Raw genomic sequence first — 25,047 nt, 5'->3', positions numbered from 1 at the left:
CATAATGCCGCAGCAGATCAGGGTCTGTGTTGTACTAATTAGTACTAATAAACTGTCAGGATCTGGATCTGCTGCCATATTATAAAATGGCAGATCTGAGTGTACAGGTTGCAGTTGGACTTGACTTACAAGCAAGTAATCATGTTACTGAACCACAAATATCTCTTCTGATGGCTGCTAATTATGGTTACCATTGCATCCAGATACAAACAATTTTGAACTTCTTTGGAACACCAGCGGTGTAAATGACTCAAAGTTTTAGTGATGTGTTGCTCAAATGAACAAATCTATTAGACCTTACAGGATGGCCTGTTGTACATTGTTCAGTGTCCGTCCATCAGTTAGCACAGGTTTTTTATCGTGTTGCCCAGTATGGTCACCATAGTGCCCATCTCAGAACTTTAAACCCTTAAAATTGTCCTGCAAGTCTTACTGAAATGATACATAAATTACAGACTTGTGGAATAGTAACAAAAAGTTTGAAAATAGGATCATTGTGATCAAATTCAGATACTGACTTGTGTGTGTTTGATCTTGATCAGGGTACTATATTAGATTCAGTGGAATTTATCAGGGCGTCAGACTGACTTTACAGCATTATGTCAGACTCATATTTTTCATGCAAAATGTCTGCATGATTAAGCTTTTCTTATTAGCATTTTCTAAAACTGGCATCCAGCAAAAAAAGCACGATCAAGGTGAAAGGGACAGTGAGCCCCTTAAAAGTTTAAACACTCAACACAGAAGTTTTGAAAGGAATTTTCAGATTCTTGGAGAAAGCAGAAAGTCAACAATTACATTTAATGGACATCATGTCATATTGATTTGAGTATGTCTCATGGTTCGGAGAGATGATTGCCATCACCATGTAAAATTGAGAGAAAAAAATCCTCTAAAGATTGCATTAAGTTGGGAGATAGCAAGAAACCATTAAGTTCCATGGGATTTTGAACTGCAGCTTTTGAAACTCTACTGGAGGCAGTTAATTTCTAAGTGACTTTAGTTTAATATAACGTTTGCCTTCAATGCATCAGTCTTTGATCAAACTTAAGTATGTTTTGAATGCATGTTTTTTAAGTTAACAATAGCACTGCATCATATTTTATTACACATTACTGAAAATTGGTTTGTATTGCTAATCAGTAGCCACTGCCTTGCTGAGAGGGACTTGTTGGGGTTCGCAGGACTGACATTTTGAAAATCTTGTTAGTAGAGGTAGTACTGTACTAATACTACTACTACTAATGATGCTAATAATAATGATGTCTTTATTTTGAGATGGTGATTCAATTAGTTATAAAGATTAATCTACCTATATACCCTCTATAATGATGTCTGTGCCTAAGCGCGCGCTGCATTTACATACACAATACGCACACAATACACAACTCTCAGTATGTCTGTACACTTGATCTGATACTAGAACAATATGAACAAGATAAATACATGATGTGGAATGTTTGAACAAGAATATGACTAAGAATAATAATAAGTAAAAGATCAGAGTTGTCTGGACACTTGCAGTAACCGTGAAAAATGTCAACTCTTTATTCACTGCCTTACATAACGTGTGTTTGAACTTATTAAGAGAGTGTCTGAGCAGATATATATGGAAATGCCTACTGCCTAATATGCCATATGTTTATGAAGAGAATGTATGCATAAATTTACTTGGAAATGCTTTGAGGAAATGGTGAACACAGAATATATAATTGTTCTATTTTACCCACGTAGTTATTCTGTCATTAATTATTTGAGCAGTTTTATCCCAGTTTAAGTTTTCTTTTTTAATATTATTCCATGCAATGGCACCTAAATACTTAAAGGTTCTTTTGAAGAGTTATTTTGTGGGATTTTGGCAGTTTGCAGTAAATTGAAAAAGTGGAACAAGTTTATATTGTCTTAAAGGAGACCAGAAACCAATGGAAATATAGAATAATAATAAAAGTACTATAGTAGAAAACCTTATTCTGAAGTATCATCTGCGACTGTAATGTCAATATTAAAATATTGGCCTATCTTCTAGGAGCTGAATTTCCGTGACCTCGTATGCAAAATTTCCGTGCCTATTCGGTTACTTTCGAGATGTGACGTCATAGTAGCAACTCCAGCAGCCCAAGTGGTAGTTGCCAGAGTTATAGACAGTACCATTTTGCGTTGCTTACAGGTGTAATAGAACATTAAGAAAAGCCTGTGGACAACATTTTTTTTTCTTTTCCGAAAGATAAAGGCATAATGAAAGAATGGATACATTATTACAAACGAGTCAATTTCAAAGCAACACCATACAGCACTATGTGCTCGTTACATTTCTCAAAGGACTGTTACGAGAGGGATTCTGAAAAAATGGTAGCTCAAGGATACGCAAATGCTAGGCCTAGACTAAAAGTTGGCGCTGTTCCAGACATAACGTTGAATATTTTAAATCCTGGGAAAAGTGTTAAACGTGCGAGTTACGAAAATAGGCAGAAGGCCGAGTAAGTGACCACAAAATGCAACAATCAGTTCACAGATCTTTTATGTACACCAGCAGTGCTAAAAATAAATCTGATAGCCCGACACCCTGGGCCCCTCTGGTTTTAGTTCCGGCCCATCCTGTATTCAAAGTGAGGTGCCCGTCAGGCTTGTCGAAACAAAAATTGTTTGCCTGAGGAAACTTTGATCACGTTGGTGAAATGAGTAAATGTATTTTCAAGATGTTGACATACATGCCTTAACACGGCATAATCTAAATCAAATCACTACTGTCCAAGGTGAAATTTAGATTTGATTTTAATCAAATGGAGGCTTTGCCAAAAATAATATTCTAAACCTTTCGTGTTTCGAGCAAACACAATTTTCAGTAATCTTATAAAAATGACAAATTTTTAAAAAAATCATTGTATACATGTAATATGTATAAATGGTAATCTGTTATGATTGGAACTGATATAAAACTATTCCTTGGGCAGTTTAAATAACAGCGATTAAAAGAAAAGAGGTCAAAGTTTCACATTAAATGGCTGACAATATAAACTGGTGGGGGGGGACACTATTGACCCAACCCCCAACCCCTTGCCCAAATGTGCGAGCGCCCATGGGACGTACCTTTTCTCAATGTGATACGCCATATTATTCCCCCAGGACAAGCCCATTTTGCATATTCTGGTCAGCTCTGGCTAAATTGCAAAATAGCTAAAGTTTTAATTTAAGTACGCAAACAATAAAGCCGATGTGACTAATGAACAGACTCCTTATCCTTGCATTGATCTTGTGAAAAGGACTGTCCTTCAAACATACTTCAAAGAAACCATGTTCGACAGTGTGTGTGTATATGTAAGCACCAGCAATTGATTGCCAAAATAAACGATGCCTATTTTGTTGTTACTTCGAATGCCATGGACTTCAGGTTTAAGTCTTCTAACACTGTTTGCTGAACAAAATATTTATTCAGAATTAGTTCTTTAGGGTCACATATACTGCATGGTATATTTTGTTTTATTCCTTGTAATTTAATCATGGTAATTAAACTTTACATATACGGTAGAGGAATGTCAGGTGTTAACTGGCCAAGTTTCTTCGGCGGAAATGGAGATGCGATTTTGTTTGCAGAGAAAATTTCACAGTGATCATTCATTTAAGCTAATTGGTGACAATTTTATTCTTTTAATTTTTTTATACTATAGTACAGTTGTAGTTGTTTAAAAACATCTGAAATTTACTTGAATAATGTTTTATTGTCATGTTCTATTTACTGAAGAAGAAAGAAAGAAAAAAAAAAGCTGTTGTGTGATATTAATTATTTCGTCCAGTGCCGGATTTAGATGTGTGTGTGTGTGATTTGAATTTTTAATGTAACTTTAAAAAATTTTCAGTCATATCACTACGGTGTGTGCAGTGTGGCAGTTCAGACTGTGGATTGCATACGTTATATCTATTTATAAATGGTTTGGAGTTGGGGTTTTCTTTCTTCTGACAAATGAAAATTGGCAGACATAATGTAATAATCGGGACTTCGCTGCGAAAAATTTAGAGATATTACGAGATCGGGATGTAGATGAGGAAATACCATCAAAATCTGGAGGTTTTTCTCCCAGCTTGAGAGTTGACAGGTATGAACTGTCTGGGCTTGTGGAATTTCAGTCAGGGCTTTCAGGGCTTGAGTTTATTTAAAAGTCACCAGCCCGGGACCTGTGCCTAAAAAAATTATTTTGCACTGACCAGTACAGTACATAAACTATTATATCAGACTGCAGATTCAAGTTTTGAATGTGCACCCCAAATGTGGTCTCCTTCCGTCTGCCTTGCTCGCCAATGTTTATGTTTGTATTCGAGGACTGGCTAGTATTGCGTCACAGTACCACATGATCTGTCGTCTCATCAAAACTCAGAAAAACTCGGCAATTTACGGAATCGTGGTACTATCCATGCAGTAAAATCACTACCCGCTTACAATATTTAATTTATAAACATGACAGTCGGATTAAAATCTGTAGAGAATTACATACGTAAAAGGAAAATTTTGATTTCTAGTCTCCTTTAAGGATATATATATATATATATATATATATATATATATATATATATATATATATATATATATATATATATATATATATATATGGATTTATACCTGGCCCATCTACCTGGACCTGGCTGGGTTTTGCACAATGCAGAAATTTCCCCTCTTGTCCATGCCAGATATATATTAGGGAAGGGTGGGTACCAGCTCTTGGTATGTGCATCCAAATGGGCTTTGCACTACCTGGTAAAAACAAATATGAAAATGAATACATTCCTTTCTAATGTGCAGCTCTGATACCACCTGGCTACATAGTCTAATTTTGATCTGGTAAATGATCCAAATTTAACAAATACTTGCTGCATATAGCCTAGACATCCACAACTAAATACTGAAACTTGTACACTAGATCTGAAAGAAGTTTTGAATGGATACACTTTGCCTCTTCAACAATACACAGAATAAACTTGAAGTAGTGAGTATTATCTATTCGAAAATACACATAACAAAATTGAAGTAGTGAATGTCTACATGTTACCTGTTCAGCAATACTCATAACAAACTAGAAGGATTGAATGACTACATGTTACCTATTCAACAATACACATAACAAACTAGATGTATCGAATGTCTACATTTTACCTATTCAGCAATACACATAACAAGCTAGAAGTATTGAATGTCAATGCATTACCTATTCAATAATAAACACAACAAACTAGAATAGTGACTGTCAGTGCATTAAGTAGTGAATGTAGGTACATTGCCTATCCAACAATACATATAATAAACTAGAAAAAGTGAATGTCAGTGCATTAAGTAGTGAATGTAGGTACATTGCCTATCCAACAATACATATAATAAACTAGAAAAAGTGAATGTCAGTGCATTAAGTAGTGAATGTAGATGCATTGCCTATCCAACAATACATATAATAAACTTGAAAAAGTGAATGTCAGTGCATTAAGTAGTGAATGTAGGTACATTGCCTATCCAACAATACATATAATAAACTAGAAAAAATGAATGTCAGTGCATTAAGTAGTGAATGTAGGTACATTGCCTATCCAACAATACATATAATAAACTAGAAAAAGTGACTGTCAGTGCATTAAGTAGTGAATGTAGGTACATTGCCTATCCAACAATACATATAATAAACTAGAAAAAGTGAATGTCAGTGCATTAAGTAGTGAATGTAGGTGCATTGCCTATCCAACAATACATATAATAAACTAGAAAAAGTGAATGTCAGTGCATTAAGTAGTGAATGTAGGTACATTGCCTATCCAACAATACATATAATAAACTAGAAAAAGTGACTGTCAGTGCATTAAGTAGTGAATGTAGGTACATTGCCTATCCAACAATACATATAATAAACTAGAAAAAGTGACTGTCAGTGCATTAAGTAGTGAATGTAGGTACATTGCCTATCCAACAATACATATAATAAACTAGAAAAAGTGACTGTCAGTGCATTAAGTAGTGAATGTAGGTACATTGCCTATCCAACAATACATATAATAAACTAGAAAAAGTGACTGTCAGTGCATTAAGTAGTGAATGTAGGTGCATTGCCTATCCAACAATACATATAATAAACTAGAAAAAGTGACTGTCAGTGCATTAAGTAGTGAATGTAGGTACATTGCCTATCCAACAATACATATAATAAACTAGAAAAAGTGAATGTCAGTGCATTAAGTAGTGAATGTAGGTACATTGCCTATCCAACAATACATATAATAAACTAGAAAAAGTGAATGTCATTGCATTAAGTAGTGAATGTAGGTACATTGCCTATCCAACAATACATATAATAAACTAGAAAAAGTGAATGTCAGTGCATTAAGTAGTGAATGTAGGTACATTGCCTATTCAACATTACATATAATTACCTTAAAGATTCACTAAATCTATATGAAGTAGTGAATAGCTACCCATTGCCTGTTCAACAATATATGTAACAAACCTGAAGTATAATATTATTCTGTTAACAGATTTGAAACTTCACTTGACAGACATAAAACTGTTCTGTTCACTTGACAGACATAAAACTGTTCTGTTTACTTGACAGACATAAAACAGTTCTGTTCGCTTGACAGACATAAAACTGTTCTTTTCACTTGACAGACAAAACAGTTCTGTTCACTTGACAGACATAAAACTGTTCTGTTCACTTGACAGACATAAAACAGTTCTGTTCACTTGACAGACATAAAACTGTTCTGTTCACTTGACAGACATAAAACTGTTCTGTTCACTTGACAGACATAAAACAGTTCTGTTCACTTGACAGACAAAACTGTTCTTTTCACTTGACAGACAAAACAGTTCTGTTCACTTGACAGACATAAAACTGTTCTGTTCACTTGACAGACATAAAACAGTCCTGTTCACTTGACAGACATAAAACTGTTCTGTTCACTTGACAGACATAAAACAGTTCTGTTCACTTGACAGACATAAAACTGTTCTGTTCACTTGACAGATAAGAAACTTCTGTTCACTTGACAGACATAAAACAGTTCTGTTCACTTGACAGATAAGAAACTGTTCTGTTCACTTGACAGACATAAAACTGTTCTCTTCACTTGACAGACGTGAAACTGTTCTGTTCACTTGACAGATAAGAAACTTCTGTTCATTTGACAGACATGAAATTTTGATTCACTTGACCAATAATAAACTGTTTTGTTCACTTGACAGGTATGAAATTATGAGAGTGAAATTGTGGAACAGTGCTATTCACATAACAGACAAGAATATATGAAAATATAATGTTCGTATATAGCATATATGCATATATGAAATGATAATACTGTTCTGTTCATATAACAGACATCAATATATGAAATGATAATATTGTACCATTTAAGTAACAGATAGAAAGATGTTATATTATGATACGTTAGTGACCATGATATGAATATTTGAAATGATAATCTTGTACTATTTACATCACAGACACATATAATATGATTATATTGTACTGTTTATATTCACTTGTCAGATTACACAGTTATACAGTAGTTATCCATTCCTATTCACTTATCATATTACACACTGTTATACAGTAGTTATCCATTCCTATTCACTTATCAAATTACATACTGTTATACACTAGTTATCCATTCCTATTCACTTATCAAATTACACACTGTTATACAGTAGTTATCCATTCCTATTCACTTATCAAATTACACACTGTTCTACATTAGTTATTCATTCTTATTCAATTGTCAGATTACACACTGTTATACAGTAGTTATACATTTGTATTAATTTGTCAGATTGCAGACTGTTATACAATAGTTATACATTCTTATTCAGTTTTCAGACTACAGACTGTTATCTAGTACTTACACATTTTTATTCAGTTGTCAAATTACACAGTTATATGGTCATTATACATTCTTATTCAGTTGTCAGATTACATACTGTTATACAGTAGTTATACATTTGTATTCAGTTGTCAGATTACAGCCTGTTATACAATTGTTATACATTCTTATTCAGTTTTCAAATTACAGACTGTTATCTAGTACTTATACATTTTTATTCAGTTGTCAAATTACACACTGTTATACAGTCAATATACATTCTTATTCAGTTGTCAAATTACACACTGTAACAGTTATACAGTAGTTATACATTCTTATTCAGTTTTCAGATTACACACTGTTATCTAGTACTTTTACATTTTTATTCAGTTGTCAAATTACACACTCTTATACAGTTATTATACTTATTCAGTTGTAAAATTACACACCATAACAGTTCTACAGTAGTTATACATTCTTATTCAGGTGTCAAATTACACACTGTTATACAGTCATTATACATTCTTATTCAATTATTAAATTACACACTGTAACAGTTATACAGTAGTTATACATTCTTATTCATTTGTCAGATTACACACAGTAGTTATCTGTTCCTGTTGACTTGTCTAAGTACACACTGTTGTACTGTAGTTACACATTTGTATTCACTTGTCAAATTACTAGCTTTCAAAGAGAAGACGAATACAAGGTGCTCAGATTGTTCCAGTTTAAAAGATCTTGTCCTCAATACATGACCATTTTAAATGCTATTGCTACATTAGTAATCTTTCAGTAATACTTAATAATAAGATTTCACATCTCTTAATTTAATATTTCAGGTTTTGGAATTCCAATAATTTTGGTCTTATTCAATTCTGGTCCAGTAAATATCACTATGTATGACCCTAATCCACAAATATCAGCCATATTGGAGTGTTTCTTCCCAGCCCAGTCAACAGGAGAGGCACTTTATAATGTCCTGACCAACACAGGAACTGGAGCCAACCCTGCTGCCAGACTGCCATTTACCTGGTACAGAACTGCTGATCAGGTATGTACCGATCAACAGATAATACACAAACTCCACCCCCTCTCATAGAAAGGTTTGTTTACACTTTAGTTAATTTTTTGTGTGTGTCGTTTTTTTTTCTTTCATCAAAGTTTTTTATCCTGATTCAGTCCTTTTCATACATCTTCCTGTACATTCATTCAACCATCTAACCATCCATCCATCCATCTGTACCTACATTCATCTATTGATCTATCTATCCATCCATCTGTACCTACATTCATCTATTGATCTATTTATCCATCTATCTGCACAGGCATCTGTCTGTTCATCTGTCTGTCTCTTCATCCATTGATCTTCGGTGCATCCCAAAGAGCTTATTAGCATGATTAGGCAAAAAAATGACATCAACAATTGAAATTTTGATGTAGACATGGTATTCAGATACAATAGATAGTATTTAGGTATTTAAATATAGATGTCCTGATTAGATATTTATATGAATGAATTAGGAATTTTATTTTTTGTTTTTATTTTGAGGACATGATACACTTTGTCAATACAAATTTTGTTAGCATGATTTTTAGCTTTGCTGGTCATAGACCAAAAGAGCTTATGGGATGGTCTATTGTCCATATGTCTGTTAATACAAGTTTGTTATTGCTATTCCTCCTAAACTACTTGAGGAATTCCTTGAAAGTTTACAGACACATTCATACCATGGTCTATGAAAATGATGCTCAGACATCCAGTATGACCACCCCAGAGACCATCTTGTAATTCTTATATTGTTAAGTTGGTCCTAAATGAAAATGGCGCTAATCTGATATCTAGTATGGATACCACAGCAGCCATCTTCAAAATCTAGTTATCATTGCTCTTAAATAGATGGTGATATCAGTATGGGATTTTCACTGAAAGATTTCTTATGATTTAAGGCTGGTCCTAAATAAAAATGGTGCTTATCTAATGTCCAATATGGCCACCATGGTAGTAGTCTTTATCACAAATTTAATTCAACAGAAAGTCATAATGACGTGGATTTTCTTCAGAAGATTTCTTATGATGTCCAGTTGATGTTAAATGAATATGGTGCAGATCTGACATCCAATCTGGCCACCACAGTAGCCATCTTGAAAATATTGTTATCTCTACTCCTCAGTTAATTGGATGGCTAAAGCAACATAGAGTGCTCACTGGTAGATTTCATATGATACCTAGATTGTTGTAAATGAAAATAGTACCAGTCATAAATCCAGTATGACTACAATAACAGCTATCTGCAAAATTTTGTTGTCCCCTGATTACATCTAATCTACGTCAAGTATATATTTTCTTGGTTGGTCCTTATTATAATCAAGTAATTTAAGTCAAGGATATATGATATTGTAGTTGAACAATAATTGAATGATGTTATGCTTGCATGTAAAACTGCTTTGGATGTGACTGGATGTAACCTGTTCACTTATAGTGTATGTGTTATATGTATTTAATATATTTTACATTGTTTATTAGATAGTTTTTTATATATATTTTTATATTTCATTACACACTGTTGTAATGTAACATTGTTTAATGGACTTAACCTTGTCCAAAACTGAGTTCATTTTTGCCTGACCTGAATTATTTTTTTGAATTCTATAAACAACTAATACATAGCTAAACATGTCGTCATTGTGTATGAGTTTGCAATCTGAATTATTAGTAGTAGAAGTAAATATGTTTATTTGGGTTTAGTTTTGGAATTTCCAGTGTGTATTTGACATAGTCCAGGTTCTGGTTTCTAATAATAACTGATATTTGTATTTTATAAACATCAGGATCATTCTAGGAGGTTATTTTCCATTAAGTAATAGTTATCAGAAAATGGTATTTGTGATCTGAGATCATGTAGAAGACTATAATCTTGTCACTTAAGTGAAAATTCATTTGTGCTTTGATTTCTAGTACAGTCAAGTTGTATTATATGGTTGTGTCCAGTACTATTTCTGGCTGGACTCTATTTTCTTTAACTTATTGAATTCAAATGATTATTTTCTCTGGAAATACAAAGGTGCTCTGATAAAATTCTTGGATAGAGAGATTCACTGGAATTTATTGTGAATTCAAACCTTGAATTATATTACTGTGTTTCAACAAAAGACTATTGTAATATCAATACTCAACATGCTAACACAGACACATCATTGCCTTCAGATTGGATTTACTTTGGACTTCTACTGAATGGAGTTTAAATTATTAGGACTTCAGTCTGTAATTCTTGGATTATTGGGGATTTGATTCATAATACCATAAGCGCCTTTGTATTAAATTTTTACTTTGTATTCTTGGGAAATAAATTAATTGTTGAATTTTACAAAGCTTGTTGCTTTTTACGCTCTCTGTTACTTATTTTAAAGCATAGACTCATAACATTTTTTACATATAATATCTTTAATTTTGGGAGGAGAAATCAGATAAAAAAGGATGAGGATGAGTCTGTCATCTCATGTTTGGTTCCATGGTGTATATCTTTTTGTTCATATATTCAGTTTATGTCCTATAATTTTTTTTTTTATATAATAATTTGAAATAAGAAATTCCAATATTTCCTTTATATATGGCACCAAGATTAAGTATAATTCATGATATTGTTATTTTGTTTTATTTGAACATAGATATATATTTAAATGGCCAATGATGATTTCAAGCTGATTTCATCACTTAATTGCAAATTTATTAGCGTTATATAAATTGCTTAAATGTATTTTTGATTTTTTCTTGCACATTTTTCAACCATTTTAAATCTGTTTTGTTGAGGTTACATAACATTCTTCGGTAAAAATGTGAAATGAAAGATTCTGTTGGGTTGGTTGTAGGGAAAAAAAACATACTGTTTGGTTGCATGTAAGGTATAGTGTTGGTTCTTTAGTGTTGGTTGTAGGGGAGGTCGAGGACAGCGTTAATGGCACTACTTTTCCCTCGATAGTACCAGTCGATTAAATTTGTCTAAAGTTTGGATTTGAATTAATATCATGGAACACTTCATTTCTAGCATAAAATTTGCTTGAAGTTGTTGTTGTTGTTGTTATGTGGTTTAATGCCATTTTTCAAAATAAGGCTATACATGGCAACCAGTGTAACTGGTGGAGGAAGAATGGAAAAACCCCTGGAAGGAACAACTGACCCTTGGGAAGCTATTGGCAAGCTTTCTCACTTACCACATAGGCTGAGCTCTAGACTTGAACCCATGCAGACATAAGTGAGATGGCAGCGATCTGTAAGGTTAGCACTTTAGACCACTCGGCTACTCAGGGCCACTCTAGATGTTCTTGAAATGGTATCTAATCATCATGCATGGACTTATCGTTGAAGAAATATGTTACATTTATTTGGTTATGTTTAATATTGGAAAGTGTATGTTGGAAATGAAATGTGTTGTCAGGGAAAATGTGCCATTGGTCAGGAAATTTTAATTTGTGGGAACCCTTCTAGAACATCAGATAAAAGTTTACTCCTAAAGCAAATATTGTGAAAAGGTGCTTTTGATGTTTAATTCAAGTACTGTTCATCAAGTTAAACTGAAAATAGAGGTCTTGGGCATTAATACAGGCCTGGGACATAAATAATGGAGTGTTATGTTATTTTTGGCTGATTTACTGTAAGGGGAATTGTAGGATGGAAATCTACTTGGTTATCATATGCTACAGGAAAATAAAAATGCTTGTAGGAATTAAATGCCCTATTTATCAGGTGATATGCTCATGCCTAGTAGTAAGTTTACCCTCCTCACAATTTGTTACGGTTTCTTTTTGGCAAGTATTTAATAAGGATATACAGTCAAACTTGTGAATAGTGGCCACCTATGGGAAAAGGCCAAGGTAACATTTTTGCATAGGTGACCTATGTACACATGTTGACCTTCTAAGATTGGTGTGTGAACAAATGCCATTCCCAGAATATTATTATTATTATTATTATTATTGTTATCAAGAATGTTTTATGTTTACTTTACAACAAAATCATAAAATATGCACATATGTTCTTTTTTAAATTTATGTTCCACACATAATTACCGTATATAATTGCATATAAACCCATTTGCACATAACGCGTCCTCCCAACTGAATAGGTATAAACACAAAAAAGTGCAAGACCCACGTATAAGCTGACCCACAACTCTGAGACATCACAGGATGCACATGGTAAGTTCTAAACACATTTATTTAGGCAAACTTATTTTAATACAAACTACATGTTTACTTCTCTCAGGGTTGGCACGTGTGATTATTAAAAAGAAATGGTATAAACTTGCTTGAAAAGTAATTTATTTAATTTTCTGTTTTCTTATTGTTTCTGCCTAATTCAAATTTGTGTATAACTTGATCGAATGATGACAAGAATTGAGCATTCGTGGGTTGTAATACTACCTCTTTCTTTTGACTCAGTTATTGTTGGTTTATGCGTTATTGCATTGGACATTTTATATCACTGCACCAGTAGTTATGTTTTTATTTTGCCGTGAAGTTGTAAATACCTAACTCATTAAAATAAGTATGACAACACAACAAACCACAGTATGATTTGATTCAACTCTGAGAATTAGGCTGCTGAGCATATTTACATAATGGCGCCACTGCATGTACATTGTAGGATTGAATTAAGTTGTTGTTGTTGTGTGGTTTAATGCCATTTTTCAGCACAAGATACGCTATACATGGCGGCCAGTATTAATGGTGTAGGAAGAACCTGGAAAACTCTGGAAAGAACCACCGACCCACAAGAAACTACTGGCAAGCTTTCTCACATACCCACATTGGCCGAATCCAAGACTCGAACCCACGCAGAGATGAAATGGCAGTGATCCGTAACGGAGAGCGCTTTAGACCACTCGGCCACTCGGGGCCCCCACTGGATTAAGTACATTCAACTGAATGAAGTACATCCCTTAGGGTCAAATAATGGGCACCACTGCACTAAACTTTAATGATGTCTCAAAAATACAATAATGGAGTTTCAGAAATAATACTTCAAACATTACACTAATACTGTAAAAGCTGAGTTGTAGGTTGCTTTGATGTAAAGGACGTGTAAACTCTCAAGCCCCCCCCCATCCTAATCTTTTGGGTCAATACATGCCTCATATTGCAGAGAACTCCCGAATATTACATTGTCTTCAATTTTCATTTATCATAAAAAATTATATAAAGTCCTACATAAAATATATATGTAATCCATGGATGTCATGTTCTGTTGTATCACCTGGGAATATTGTTGTGACGAAATAATTACTGCACTAGAAAGAATTTGCTTCTTCACTTAATAGAATGTTAAATTTAAACATTATTCACGTATATTTATAATTTTTTCTATATCTCTACAACAATACAAAAATCAGAAAATAAACCAGAACAAAATAAACCACAACAATAAAATTTTCATCAATTAGTTTCATTCCTAAGAAAGATCACTATAAATGCTGTAACTCCATATGCTATAGCTCCATTCCCACCAAAGAAACTTACACGAGTGATCATCTTGCATTTTTATACCATATATACAAACGTTAATTACCATCGTTAAATTAAAAGAAGGAATGAAAATACATAACCACACAGTCTCTTCAAAAAACTAATTCAGAATACATGTTTTATAATAAACAATACTGAATGCCTTGTGGGTTGACAATAAAAAAATAAGGTCGGATATATGAGGGAAAAATAGTTGCCACATGTACAGTACCAGGGTCTGCGTATTTAGGTCCCTTTAGTTCAAAGAAATTGAACATCCTTTATTTGCCATCAATTGCTGGTGCTTGCATTACACAGAGTGGTGCAGAACATAGTTTCTTTGAATTATGATGGAGGGCCAGTCGTTTTCACAAAAAAGTTGCCTCGATAAGAATTAACTTTTAATTAGTTGTGCTGGCTTTCTTTCTTGTTTATTTTAAACTAACCTTTTAGCTATTGTACAGTTTGGCCACAGCTGACCAGGATATGAAAATAGGGTACGTCACAGGGAGAAACTGTGAGTTCTTTGCGAATTTCACACAAAATTGACCAAGAAGATTGGTCAATATTTAGTGAAAACAAGGCTTAAAAAGTGCCTCAAGAAACTTCCCGATTTTAGTTCCCAATCTCCCTATTTTTCATTCAGTCTCCCTACTTGGCTTCTGCAAAGTTGACAGGTATGCCTTACACCCTCTTTTACAAAACTACGGTAATCATGCTTGTATTATGGAATGAAATGCATTACACATCAATGTACTGGTATAGTTGCCAGTAAAAATTCCCTCTTTACACAAGCCAGTTTCAGGGTTTTATTGAATAACTGGCCTGTATTGCTGTCAGAAAACAAAAGACAGATCTGTCAATTATCAACAAAGGAGACACCGAAACATCAAGCTTTGCATTGTGTGGAAAGTTGTGATGTTGTTCAGCCAAAACACAAAACTTCAAAGACTGAGGATCATCTTAGTTGATCAGTGATGAGAATTTTAGCATTATTATTACCACTCTTTGTGAACGTGTAACAGTTATGCTGGTCATGTGCCTTGTACAATTAAATGTGTGTACTTTTTCATAAATATTACCTCAGTTTGTAGGATCACCTGTATCATTGAAAATGAGTAACTCATGAGCGCATGATTCAGTGTAATGAAACAGCTATTAGGGACTAGCTGAAATGTTATCTGGAAAAGTGCAATTTGGTTGAAACAATGAATAAAGCAAAATCTGCATCTAATACGTGTGGGAATAAATAAGGATTTAAGTGATGCTATGCATGATTTGCACTGTGTAAGTACTATACATTATAGTTCAGTCTAGTCTCACCAGTAAACTCAAGTGACCTGTGAATTATGAAGTCTGTATTTGCCTTTATTTGATTTCATGTTGGAGAAATAAGAAAATATGCACATGCAAAATAATAACAAAATCATAGTACTTTATGACAGTTTAATAAGTTTCCGGACACAGAAAATGATTTTTTTTCTTTACATGCACATAAGTCTTAGGACACAGAAAAAATTATTTTTTCAAGGCCCAAGATTTACAGCCATTATAGTAGTCAGCAAAAAGACTTAACAACTGTAAAGTTTAGACACTGACCCACATATAAGCCGACCTCCCCACTTCTTCCTTGCTTTTTTTCCCTTAAATTATTCAGCATATATGTGAGAGTATATGGTACTGTATCCTGCTCACTTCAATCCATCATGTAAGTTAAATCATCACTGACTTTAAATAATCACTGATCTTTGTTTTGTCCACCATTGAAACATCTCTACTGCTTAACAACCTACATATAACTGAAACATAGGACTGACTAAGTGCTTGATCAGTTTATACAAGTTGGGCTTAGAAACAGCTGTTCACATTTAAAAAAATGGTATCTGGATAAGCCAGTTGCTCAACTAGCCAAGATTAAAAGACATTTGGCTTATATGAGAAGCCTGTGATGAATTGGAAATCAAAAGAAGACATATTTGGTTATTCTTTGTGACCCATGAACCTAACCTTCAGCTGGCATCTTAGACAAATTATAAATGCTTAATGACCCCAGCCCCTAATGAATAGTGGATGTTACTCATATCTTTTCACCAAGATTAATTTTTTTCTTCAGAGATAGGTTTAAATCCCAGGCAAATAGATGAAGATATCCAACTATACCTGTCACACTGGCACAAAAGGGAGACTTCCATTTCTGCTGCAATTACTCAATTGCTTTTCACGCCATCCAGTAAACAAATTGCTTCAGCCCTCTACGTTAATGAAAAAAACAGACTTTCATGCCTTTACACCTTTGAATTACTATGTCGACATGACTGGAGTACTGTGAATACAAGTTAGCTAAAAAAAAATGTTTGCACATCAATTCACATGATATTCTTTTATCTAAGCAACGCCTTCCTCATGAAGGAAAATATTAGTTTGCATTGACTGAGCAATACTGTAGATACTTACTAGTGGCTGTGTATGGCTTGGGGAAACCAATGCTTAGTTAGAAAATATCTGTCTGCGACTGCAGAAGGCAAGTGACCATTACATACAGGACATTTATACAGGAAATTCGGAATGGCCATTGTTAAAAGATGACTGGTGAATAAAGTTGACCATTAGGGACAGGTTTGACAGCATTTACTTGATAATAAGACCACCCCATATTTTTGACAAATATATTTAGTTTATCCCCAGTCTTAATGAATACAGTTTAGTCTAATACAGATAGGACTGATTGAATCATGGATCTAATAATTTTTGTACCCTAACAGTAAGATATACTTATGTCTTGCTTTTCCTTTTTATAGATTCCTGTAATGACAGACTACTCCATGAAAGAAAGAACCTACAGATATTTCACAGGGAATCCACTCTATCCATTTGGATATGGATTGTCCTACACAACATTCCAGTACTCCAATCTGACCTTCGTGTCACAGATCAGGGCTGGGGATCCACTGACTGTTCAGGCGCAGGTTACAAACACAGGACAATATGATGGGGACGAGGTATCCATGTTATATCTAATTTGAAGTTAAAATAATTATTACTTAAGTTTATAGATGAGTGTTAACAATTTGTAAATGTGATGTAATGATGTTGTGTTTGTGGTGGAATAAACTTGAGTACATAGACAGGCATGGACATCATGGATAACCATTAGTATATTGCATGATGTATTTATGCCCTAGGGATGAACCCAGAACCGTATGTGTACAAATTGATTGGCTTGACCACTTTATTCAGAAATGGATGTGGGAAAAACCATCTTGCATAGGGCAGTGTGTCCCACTTAGTAATTGCACTTTGATGTACGCAGTATGACTTGCATTGTGAATAATGACATAATTCAGTGAATTTATTAACAGAAAAAATATTTTTGTTCTTATTTAAATTCATGGATTGGGTAAGTTTTGTTATTGGTTCCACAGATTCAGGGAATGGGGAATTTTTCGTTTCCACTGAATCATAGATTTGGAAAGTTATTGTTTCCACAGAAGGCTCATTGTTGGTTGAGTCATTATATGTATGTATGTGTGTGTGTGTGTGTATGTAGTATGTATGTATGTATGTATTAGCACTTAATAGTAAATCAGTACAGTAAAGGCTATATGTTGAATCTTTTAAATTTATGGTTCCCCAAAAATATCATACCCCACAATAAAGTAAAAATTCATAATACTTTTAATGCTATGAACACTAATGCTACTACTGCTGGAAATATATTCCCATATCCTGCTGTCTTCTAGAGACTGATGGTAGCCAAGAAATGCCAAAACGTGAACTTGGTGAATGGATACATCTTGATGATTACTAAAACCCGGATCTCAAAAGAGGGTCACTGTGACTCATATTTATCTGGATTGGGTTCATTATCAGGAACTGTTAATGCCAGAATAAAATAGATGATTGTACTCATTTCTGTTATTACCACACCCTTACAACAAAGAAAAGCCACTGTAACCGACATTTCATGTTCTACTTGTCTTTGGCTAAGAAATTTGCATTTAGCTGATGATCATGTATGTTTTTTTACCCCCAATATAGTACAGTTATAATTGTAATCATGAAACTTGGTGAGAGGATGCATCTGGAGGAGTACTACACCCTTATGTTAAAGTACTGTCACTTGTATTTCATGCTAATTGACTTTGCTTGAATTGTTTGTTTTCTTCTTCTGTTTATGCTTGAATCATTAAACTAAATTGTACACATCTCAGTACAACGCCCATATAGAAATGGTCATTTTGACCTACATTTTGCATTATACTGGCTTAGGTTAAGTTTTTGCATTTAACTTAGGACAATACAGGTTTTTTGCATGCTATGTACATACTATTCTAATTAGAATCACAAAAGATGGTCAAGAGATGCATATTCTTGATTACTACACCTTCATTTCATTTATAGGTTATTATGACTCATATTTTATCTTCACTGAGTTGAGTTGTATTTTGTGCTTAGTAATCATTTCTGGAGCATAATCATTAAATTGATGATTATATGCATCTCTGTTACTACCACATGTAAAGAAGCAATTATGATCTAGATTTCATCTTATTATACTGGCTTTGGTTAAGGTTTTGAATTTAGTTCATAGCTGCACGAGTGTTGGTATGCTTTATGCATGAATACTATCTGAGCTAGAATCATGAAACCTAGTAAGTGGATGCTTCTTGACAAGTTTTATTTTCTTATTGTAAAAGAAGTCTCTGACATTTTTCATGCTTCATTGATTTTGTTAAATTGTTTCTGCTTTTGATAATTGGATGCATATCTGTTAGTACTCAACCCTCACAAACAAAGGTCACAGTTACCTACATTTGATAGTTTAAATATTCTTCAATGCAATATACATCCAAGACTACTTAGAAAGTTCTTTCTGACCAATACAGTTGGAAATAGGAATAACTATTTATTCACTGGAAAGCATTTGGAAGGAGGAATAGATATGTTTATTCATTCAGAAGGGAACCATGGTAGCTAAGTTGGTAGAACATCAGACTTGTAATTCTATGGTCCTGGGTTCAATACATACCCTGGCCAGCCTTTGTTATCTGCCTCAGTTTGTTCTCTGGAAAGGCACTTAGCACTCATTTAATTTTTATGATGTGACCAATACAAAATTTTAAAAGCAAAGGAAACCATTATCACTGGTAAATTTTACATATTAATGACTATGGTTCATCGTATACGAGTCAGATGAATGGAAATCATGCAGCATGCTTTTCATGTGATACGTTATCTGTAACAACTAATCAGTAATTATTGAGGTATGAACAATACATGTACTGCTGACTTTTGCTCCAGGGTTACTCAAAGCCCATGACTTTCATCAGTCAAATCTGGTTTCTAGTGGGTACAATGATAATAGCTTCTGAAGCAGTATTTAAGAATGGTGATTTAAAAAAATTAAAAGAAGTGAGATGATTATGTGCTTTTTTCAACTCATTATGGTACCTCTACTTTGATATCATAGAAAAGAATGTAATTTTGTAAACTGTTATATGTCTTTTTATGCTGTGTAAAGTCTGACTTCTAGGGGTGGGTAGCGATAATAACTTACACCCAGTAAAATCTGGCTTCTAAGAAAGGATAATGATAACTTCTGATGTGGAAATTATGAACAATTAGTATGCATTTACCATGACTCACTAGCAATCACTGACTCTTGCATGTGCCAGGACTCACTAGCAGTCACTGATTCTTGCATGTACCAGGACTCATTAGCAGTCACTGACTCTTGCATGTACCAGAACTTGCTAACATTCACTGACTCTTGCATGTACCAGAACTTGCTAGCAATCACTGACTCTTGCATGTACCAGGACTCACTAGCAATCACTGGCTCTTGCATGTACCAGGACTCACTAGCATTCACTGACTCTTGCATGTACCAGAACTTGCTAGCAATCACTGACTCTTGCATGTACCAGAACTTGCTAGCAATCACTGACTCTTGCATGTACCAGGACTCACTAGCATTCACTGACTCTTGCATGTACCAGAACTTGCTAGCAATCACTGACTCTTGCATGTACCAGGACTCACTAGCAATCACTGGCTCTTGCATGTACCAGGACTCACTAGCATTCACTGACTCTTGCATGTACCAGAACTTGCTAGCAATCACTGACTCTTGCATGTACCAGGACTCACTAGCAGTCACTGACTCTTGCATGTACCAGAACTTGCTAGCATTCACTGACTCTTGCATGTACCAGAACTTGTTAGCAATCACTGACTCTTGCATGTACCAGGACTCACTAGCAATCACTGGCTCTTGCATGTACCAGGACTCACTAGCATTCACTGACTCGTGCATGTACCAGAACTTGCTAGCAATCACTGACTCTTGCATGTACCAGGACTCACTAGCAATCACTGGCTCTTGCATTTACCATGACTCACTAGCAATCACTGACTCTTGCATGTACCAGAACTTGCTAGCAATGACTGACTCTTGCACATACCAGGACTTACTAGCAATCACTGGTTCTTGCATGTACCAGGACTCACTAGCATTCACTGACTCTTGCATGTACCAGGACTCACTAGCAATCACTGACTCTTGCATGTACCAGAACTTGCTAGCAATCACTGACTCTTGCACATACCAGGACTCACTAGCAATCACTGGCTCTTGCATGTACTTGGACTCATTAGCATTCACTGACTCTTGCATGTACCAGGACTCAATAGCAATCACTGACTCTTGCATGTACTCTTGCATGTACCAGGACTCACTAGCAATCACCGACACTTGCATGGACCAGAACTAGGAATAGGGCCTTCCAACACAGTAGTTGTACTGGTGATATTACTGTTACTCTGCATGAGCCTGTTAAATGAAGTATTCTTTATTATTATATATTTCAGGTGGTCCAGGTATACATCAAATGGCTTGACACAAAAGAAGAAATGCCTCAGCTACAGCTGGTGTGGTTTGACAGGTTTTCGGTGTCCAAAGGAGCCACAATTAATTTCCAGTTTGTTATCTCCCCTGACAGCATGGCTGTATGGACAGATGCTAATGGATTTGTTGTAGAAGCGGGTGAGTCTTAAAATGTCACTGAGTCACTTTTGACTTGGGATTTGGGAGTATGAAAGAGAAATATAGTTGACATTATTGAATCACTTTAATCACTTGGAATATGGTGGGTGGTAAGAAAGACACAGTATCCACAGCAATGAGTCACTTCAATCACTTGGGATTTGGGCGTGGGAAAGAGACACACAATGCATGTCACTAAGTCACTTCATTCACTTGGGGTTGGGGGATGGGAAAAATGACCCACAATCTGTGGATGGTAGGGTGTTTCAGCTCTTGTGTCCACATGAGCCACAGTTAACTTTCTTGTTAGTTGTCTCCTCTAATGACTGGTTGTGTTGACTGGCACTCATGAATTTGTTGCATGACTAGGCTTGTTTCACAATGTCATTGTATTCACTAGGTGGAGACACCAATCCTAGAAGGTATAACCAATTAGGTGGCGAGTTGTTTTTAGGAATAAGTTATATGAGGCAACTTTACTGCATGTGTTGGCTACAAGACAGAGCAAGGCAATCTTACGATATGTGTTAGCTAAAAGAAAGGTCAAGGCATCCTTGCTGTATGTGTTGGCTACAAGAAGAGCAAGGCAATCTTACCATATGTGTTACCTAAAAGAAAGATCAAGGCATCCTTACTGCATGTGTTTTCTACAAGACAGAGCAAAGCAAACTTACCATATGTGTTAGCTAAAAGAAAAAACAAGGCACCCATACTGTATGTGTTGGCTAAAAGATAGAGTAGGCATCCTTAATATATGTGTTGGCTAAAAGACTGGACATGGCATCCTTACTGTATGTGTTGCCTAAAAGACACTAAGGCATCCTGACTGTGTGTTGGCTAAAAGAGCAAGGCATTTTTGCTGTACATGTTGGCTAATAGACAGAGCAAGGCATTCATACTGTATATTTTAGGTTATAGACAGAGCCAGGCATACTTACAGTAAGTGTTGGTTGAAAGACAGAATGAGGCATCCATACTGTATGTGTTGGCTAAAAGACAGAGCAATGCATCTGTATTGTATGTGTTACCTTAAAGATAGCAAAGCATCCTTACTGCATGTGTTGGCTACAAGACAGAGCAAGGCGTCCTTACTGTATATGTTGGCTAAAAGACAGAACAAGGCATCCATACTGTATGTGTTGGCTAAAATACAGAACAAGGCAACCTTACTGTATGTCTTGGCTAAAAGACAGCAAGGCATCCTTAATGTATGTGTTGGCTAAAAGACAGACTAAGGCATCCGTACTGTGTGTATTGGCTTGATCTTTTGGGTTCTGATGCTTACCCACCAACACCTCTGGTTCCATAGCTCAATGGATAAATATCTTGAGAAACCTGACAGTAGAAATTCCAGGGAAAATAGTAATATTTCATAATTTTCTCAAACAACCCTTAATGGCAGGAAATTCATCCGAACTAAGATCTGTTCAACTTGCATGTCTTGATCATATTGAACAAGCCCTCAAGAACAATCAGTTCACACAACAAGTGGTGGAGAGAATCACTTGTGCAAGGAAGCCAACCACTAAGAAAGTATCTTAAGGGAAATGGAGAATTTTCTCAGTGGTGTGAGGAAGAACACATTACTCGGTTTAAGTCACCAATCTCAAATAGCTCACTTTTTACCATGGCTCTTCAAAGTGAAAACATTAGTTCCCTTTATGATAAACTTTTACCATTCCTCAATCTCTGACACACTGTGTCACCACAGAAGAGAGGATATAGGACAAAATAAAGATGTCTCTGATCATCTGGTCAATTCTGATAGACATTCCTGTAGGCATTGGCCCTGTGCCCAAAGTGGAACTATCATTGGTTTTAACATGGTTAAATAAGGCACTGTTTTAACCACTATCAAGAGTATTGTTGGTTCACCTCTTGTATAAGACCTGTTTCTTATCTGTCCAAGCTAAAACAAGCAGAATCAGTGAAGTACATGCCTTATCTGTCGACCCAGACTATCTACAGTTCGATCAGGATGGGTCTGTATCTTGCATGACAGCCTGTGCTTTCATTTGCCATGAACAGGCTCCTGCTCTTGGGGTATTCAGCCTTTTGTGGCAAAACCTCTTTCCAACTTGTTCCCTAGCTGACATTATGCAAGCTGTGGGATGGAGGTCAGGTCAACTTTCTTCATGTTTTACCTCAGAGGTCTTACTTACCAAAAGGTTCAGCTAGATCTGCTGTGACCTAATGCTGTAGCGCAACACATTACTGTCCTGCTTTGTTTGGCAGCTTCTCATGCATATAGTAATACAAGTTTTGCTGCATCTGTGCATTTTTTTCCCTTCTCCCTAATACTCCAGGTCATTTCAATCAAGTGCAGACTCACACACCTTAGGGGACTGGAGTCGGTCTCTCTTGGGTAAGGGGATACAATTTCCGCAATCTCTTCCCCATTCACCTCAGGTATTATGATTGGGTAACAGATTTGAAGAAGAAACCAATATATGAAACAAAATATGTTTCTGTTTGTTTTATTTTAATAATGTCTGACTAGTCATAATACAGATACAGCCTCCCATAAATTAAATCCTATCAGGAGAGTATTCATTCCACTTAATTAGTAACTAAATTACACATTGTATTTAGTGCAAGTCTCTATATCAAGGGGAGATCACTGTCTGACTCCTACATATGTGGCCAGACAATGTTGAACTCCCTTCGAGGTTTGGATTGGGAGGTAGTGGTTGTACCTTTAAGGTATTATGGTCAGAAAGCCCAGTCATTTCATTCATATACCTTCTTGAAACAATTAAAAGAGTTGTAAGCCCTGGGCATTTCAATGATATACCTTCTGGCACTTGGTATAGGATGCTAATTCAGCTTTGAATCATATATTCTGCAGGAAAGATGAAACTATATGTAGGAGGCCAGCAGCCAGATCAGCAGAGGAAGGTTCCATCCAGTGTCTTAGAAGGAGAGTTCCAAATAACAGGGACAAGAATTCTAGGGAGATTTTAATCAACAGAGGAAGGTTCCATCCAGTGTGTTAGAATGAGAATACAAATAACATGGACATTAGTTCTAGGAATATTTCAGAAGAAATTACTCACAGATTATCTGTCACATAGATTTTTAATGTCTCTGATTTGTGATAACATTATTTTGATACAATTTGTTTAGACACATTCTTAATGATATTTTAAATATCTTTATTGATTCACATTGAGAACCTCATCTACCTTAAATGTGGTATGATTGTTTCTTTTGATAACATTTTTGCCTCCTTCGCTGTTATGTGTCGTTTTCTGTCAGGCAGTTGGAAATGCATACAGTAAATGGTCATACACTTTTTTAGTACTTGACATTTTATGGACAAGGTAAAGAAATTATGAGATTAGCATGAATTACACAACAATTGTTCAGTATATTCAATAACTTATTCTACAGTAAACTTATGCTACAAATTTAAATATGTTTGGCAGTTGCCGTTTTTTGATTGCATGTGATAATATTTTACATAACCTCTCATAATGGAGGCTTATGTGGACTTAATGTTTACAAATCTTACAGTATATCTTTAATGGCTAGCAAAAATTGTTTATATAACTGCAACAGATTTCCACTTTTAAGTAATGGTTGCAGTTTCCTACAATACATGAGTGATTGCAGTGAAATTGGGCTATATTATGTTAAATGTAAAACTTTTAAATAAATTAAAATTTGCTATA

At 35.0% G+C, this 25,047-nt stretch overlaps 1 protein-coding gene across 1 annotated transcript in view; it reads left to right on the top strand.

The window, feature by feature from the left end:
• The window catches only part of LOC149786167 (uncharacterized), a 61,238-nt gene extending 36,191 nt beyond the window's left edge, over positions 1-25,047 (top strand). The window contains exons 9-12 of the mRNA XM_089976520.1: positions 8,670-8,881; positions 17,127-17,327; positions 21,199-21,373; positions 24,222-25,047. Of these exons, the coding sequence (XP_089832646.1) occupies positions 8,670-8,881; positions 17,127-17,327; positions 21,199-21,373; positions 24,222-24,337 (704 nt within the window). The 3' untranslated portion in view covers positions 24,338-25,047. The remainder of the gene's footprint in view (positions 1-8,669; positions 8,882-17,126; positions 17,328-21,198; positions 21,374-24,221) is intronic.

This window comes from Sinohyriopsis cumingii, chromosome 12 (assembly GCF_028554795.1).
Source record: "Sinohyriopsis cumingii isolate HCF-2022 chromosome 12, ASM2855479v2, whole genome shotgun sequence".
NCBI classification, from domain to species: Eukaryota; Metazoa; Mollusca; class Bivalvia; order Unionida; family Unionidae; genus Sinohyriopsis; species Sinohyriopsis cumingii.
The sequence above is the reverse complement of the archived record's forward strand: the minus strand, read 5'-3'. Positions and strand labels throughout refer to the sequence as shown.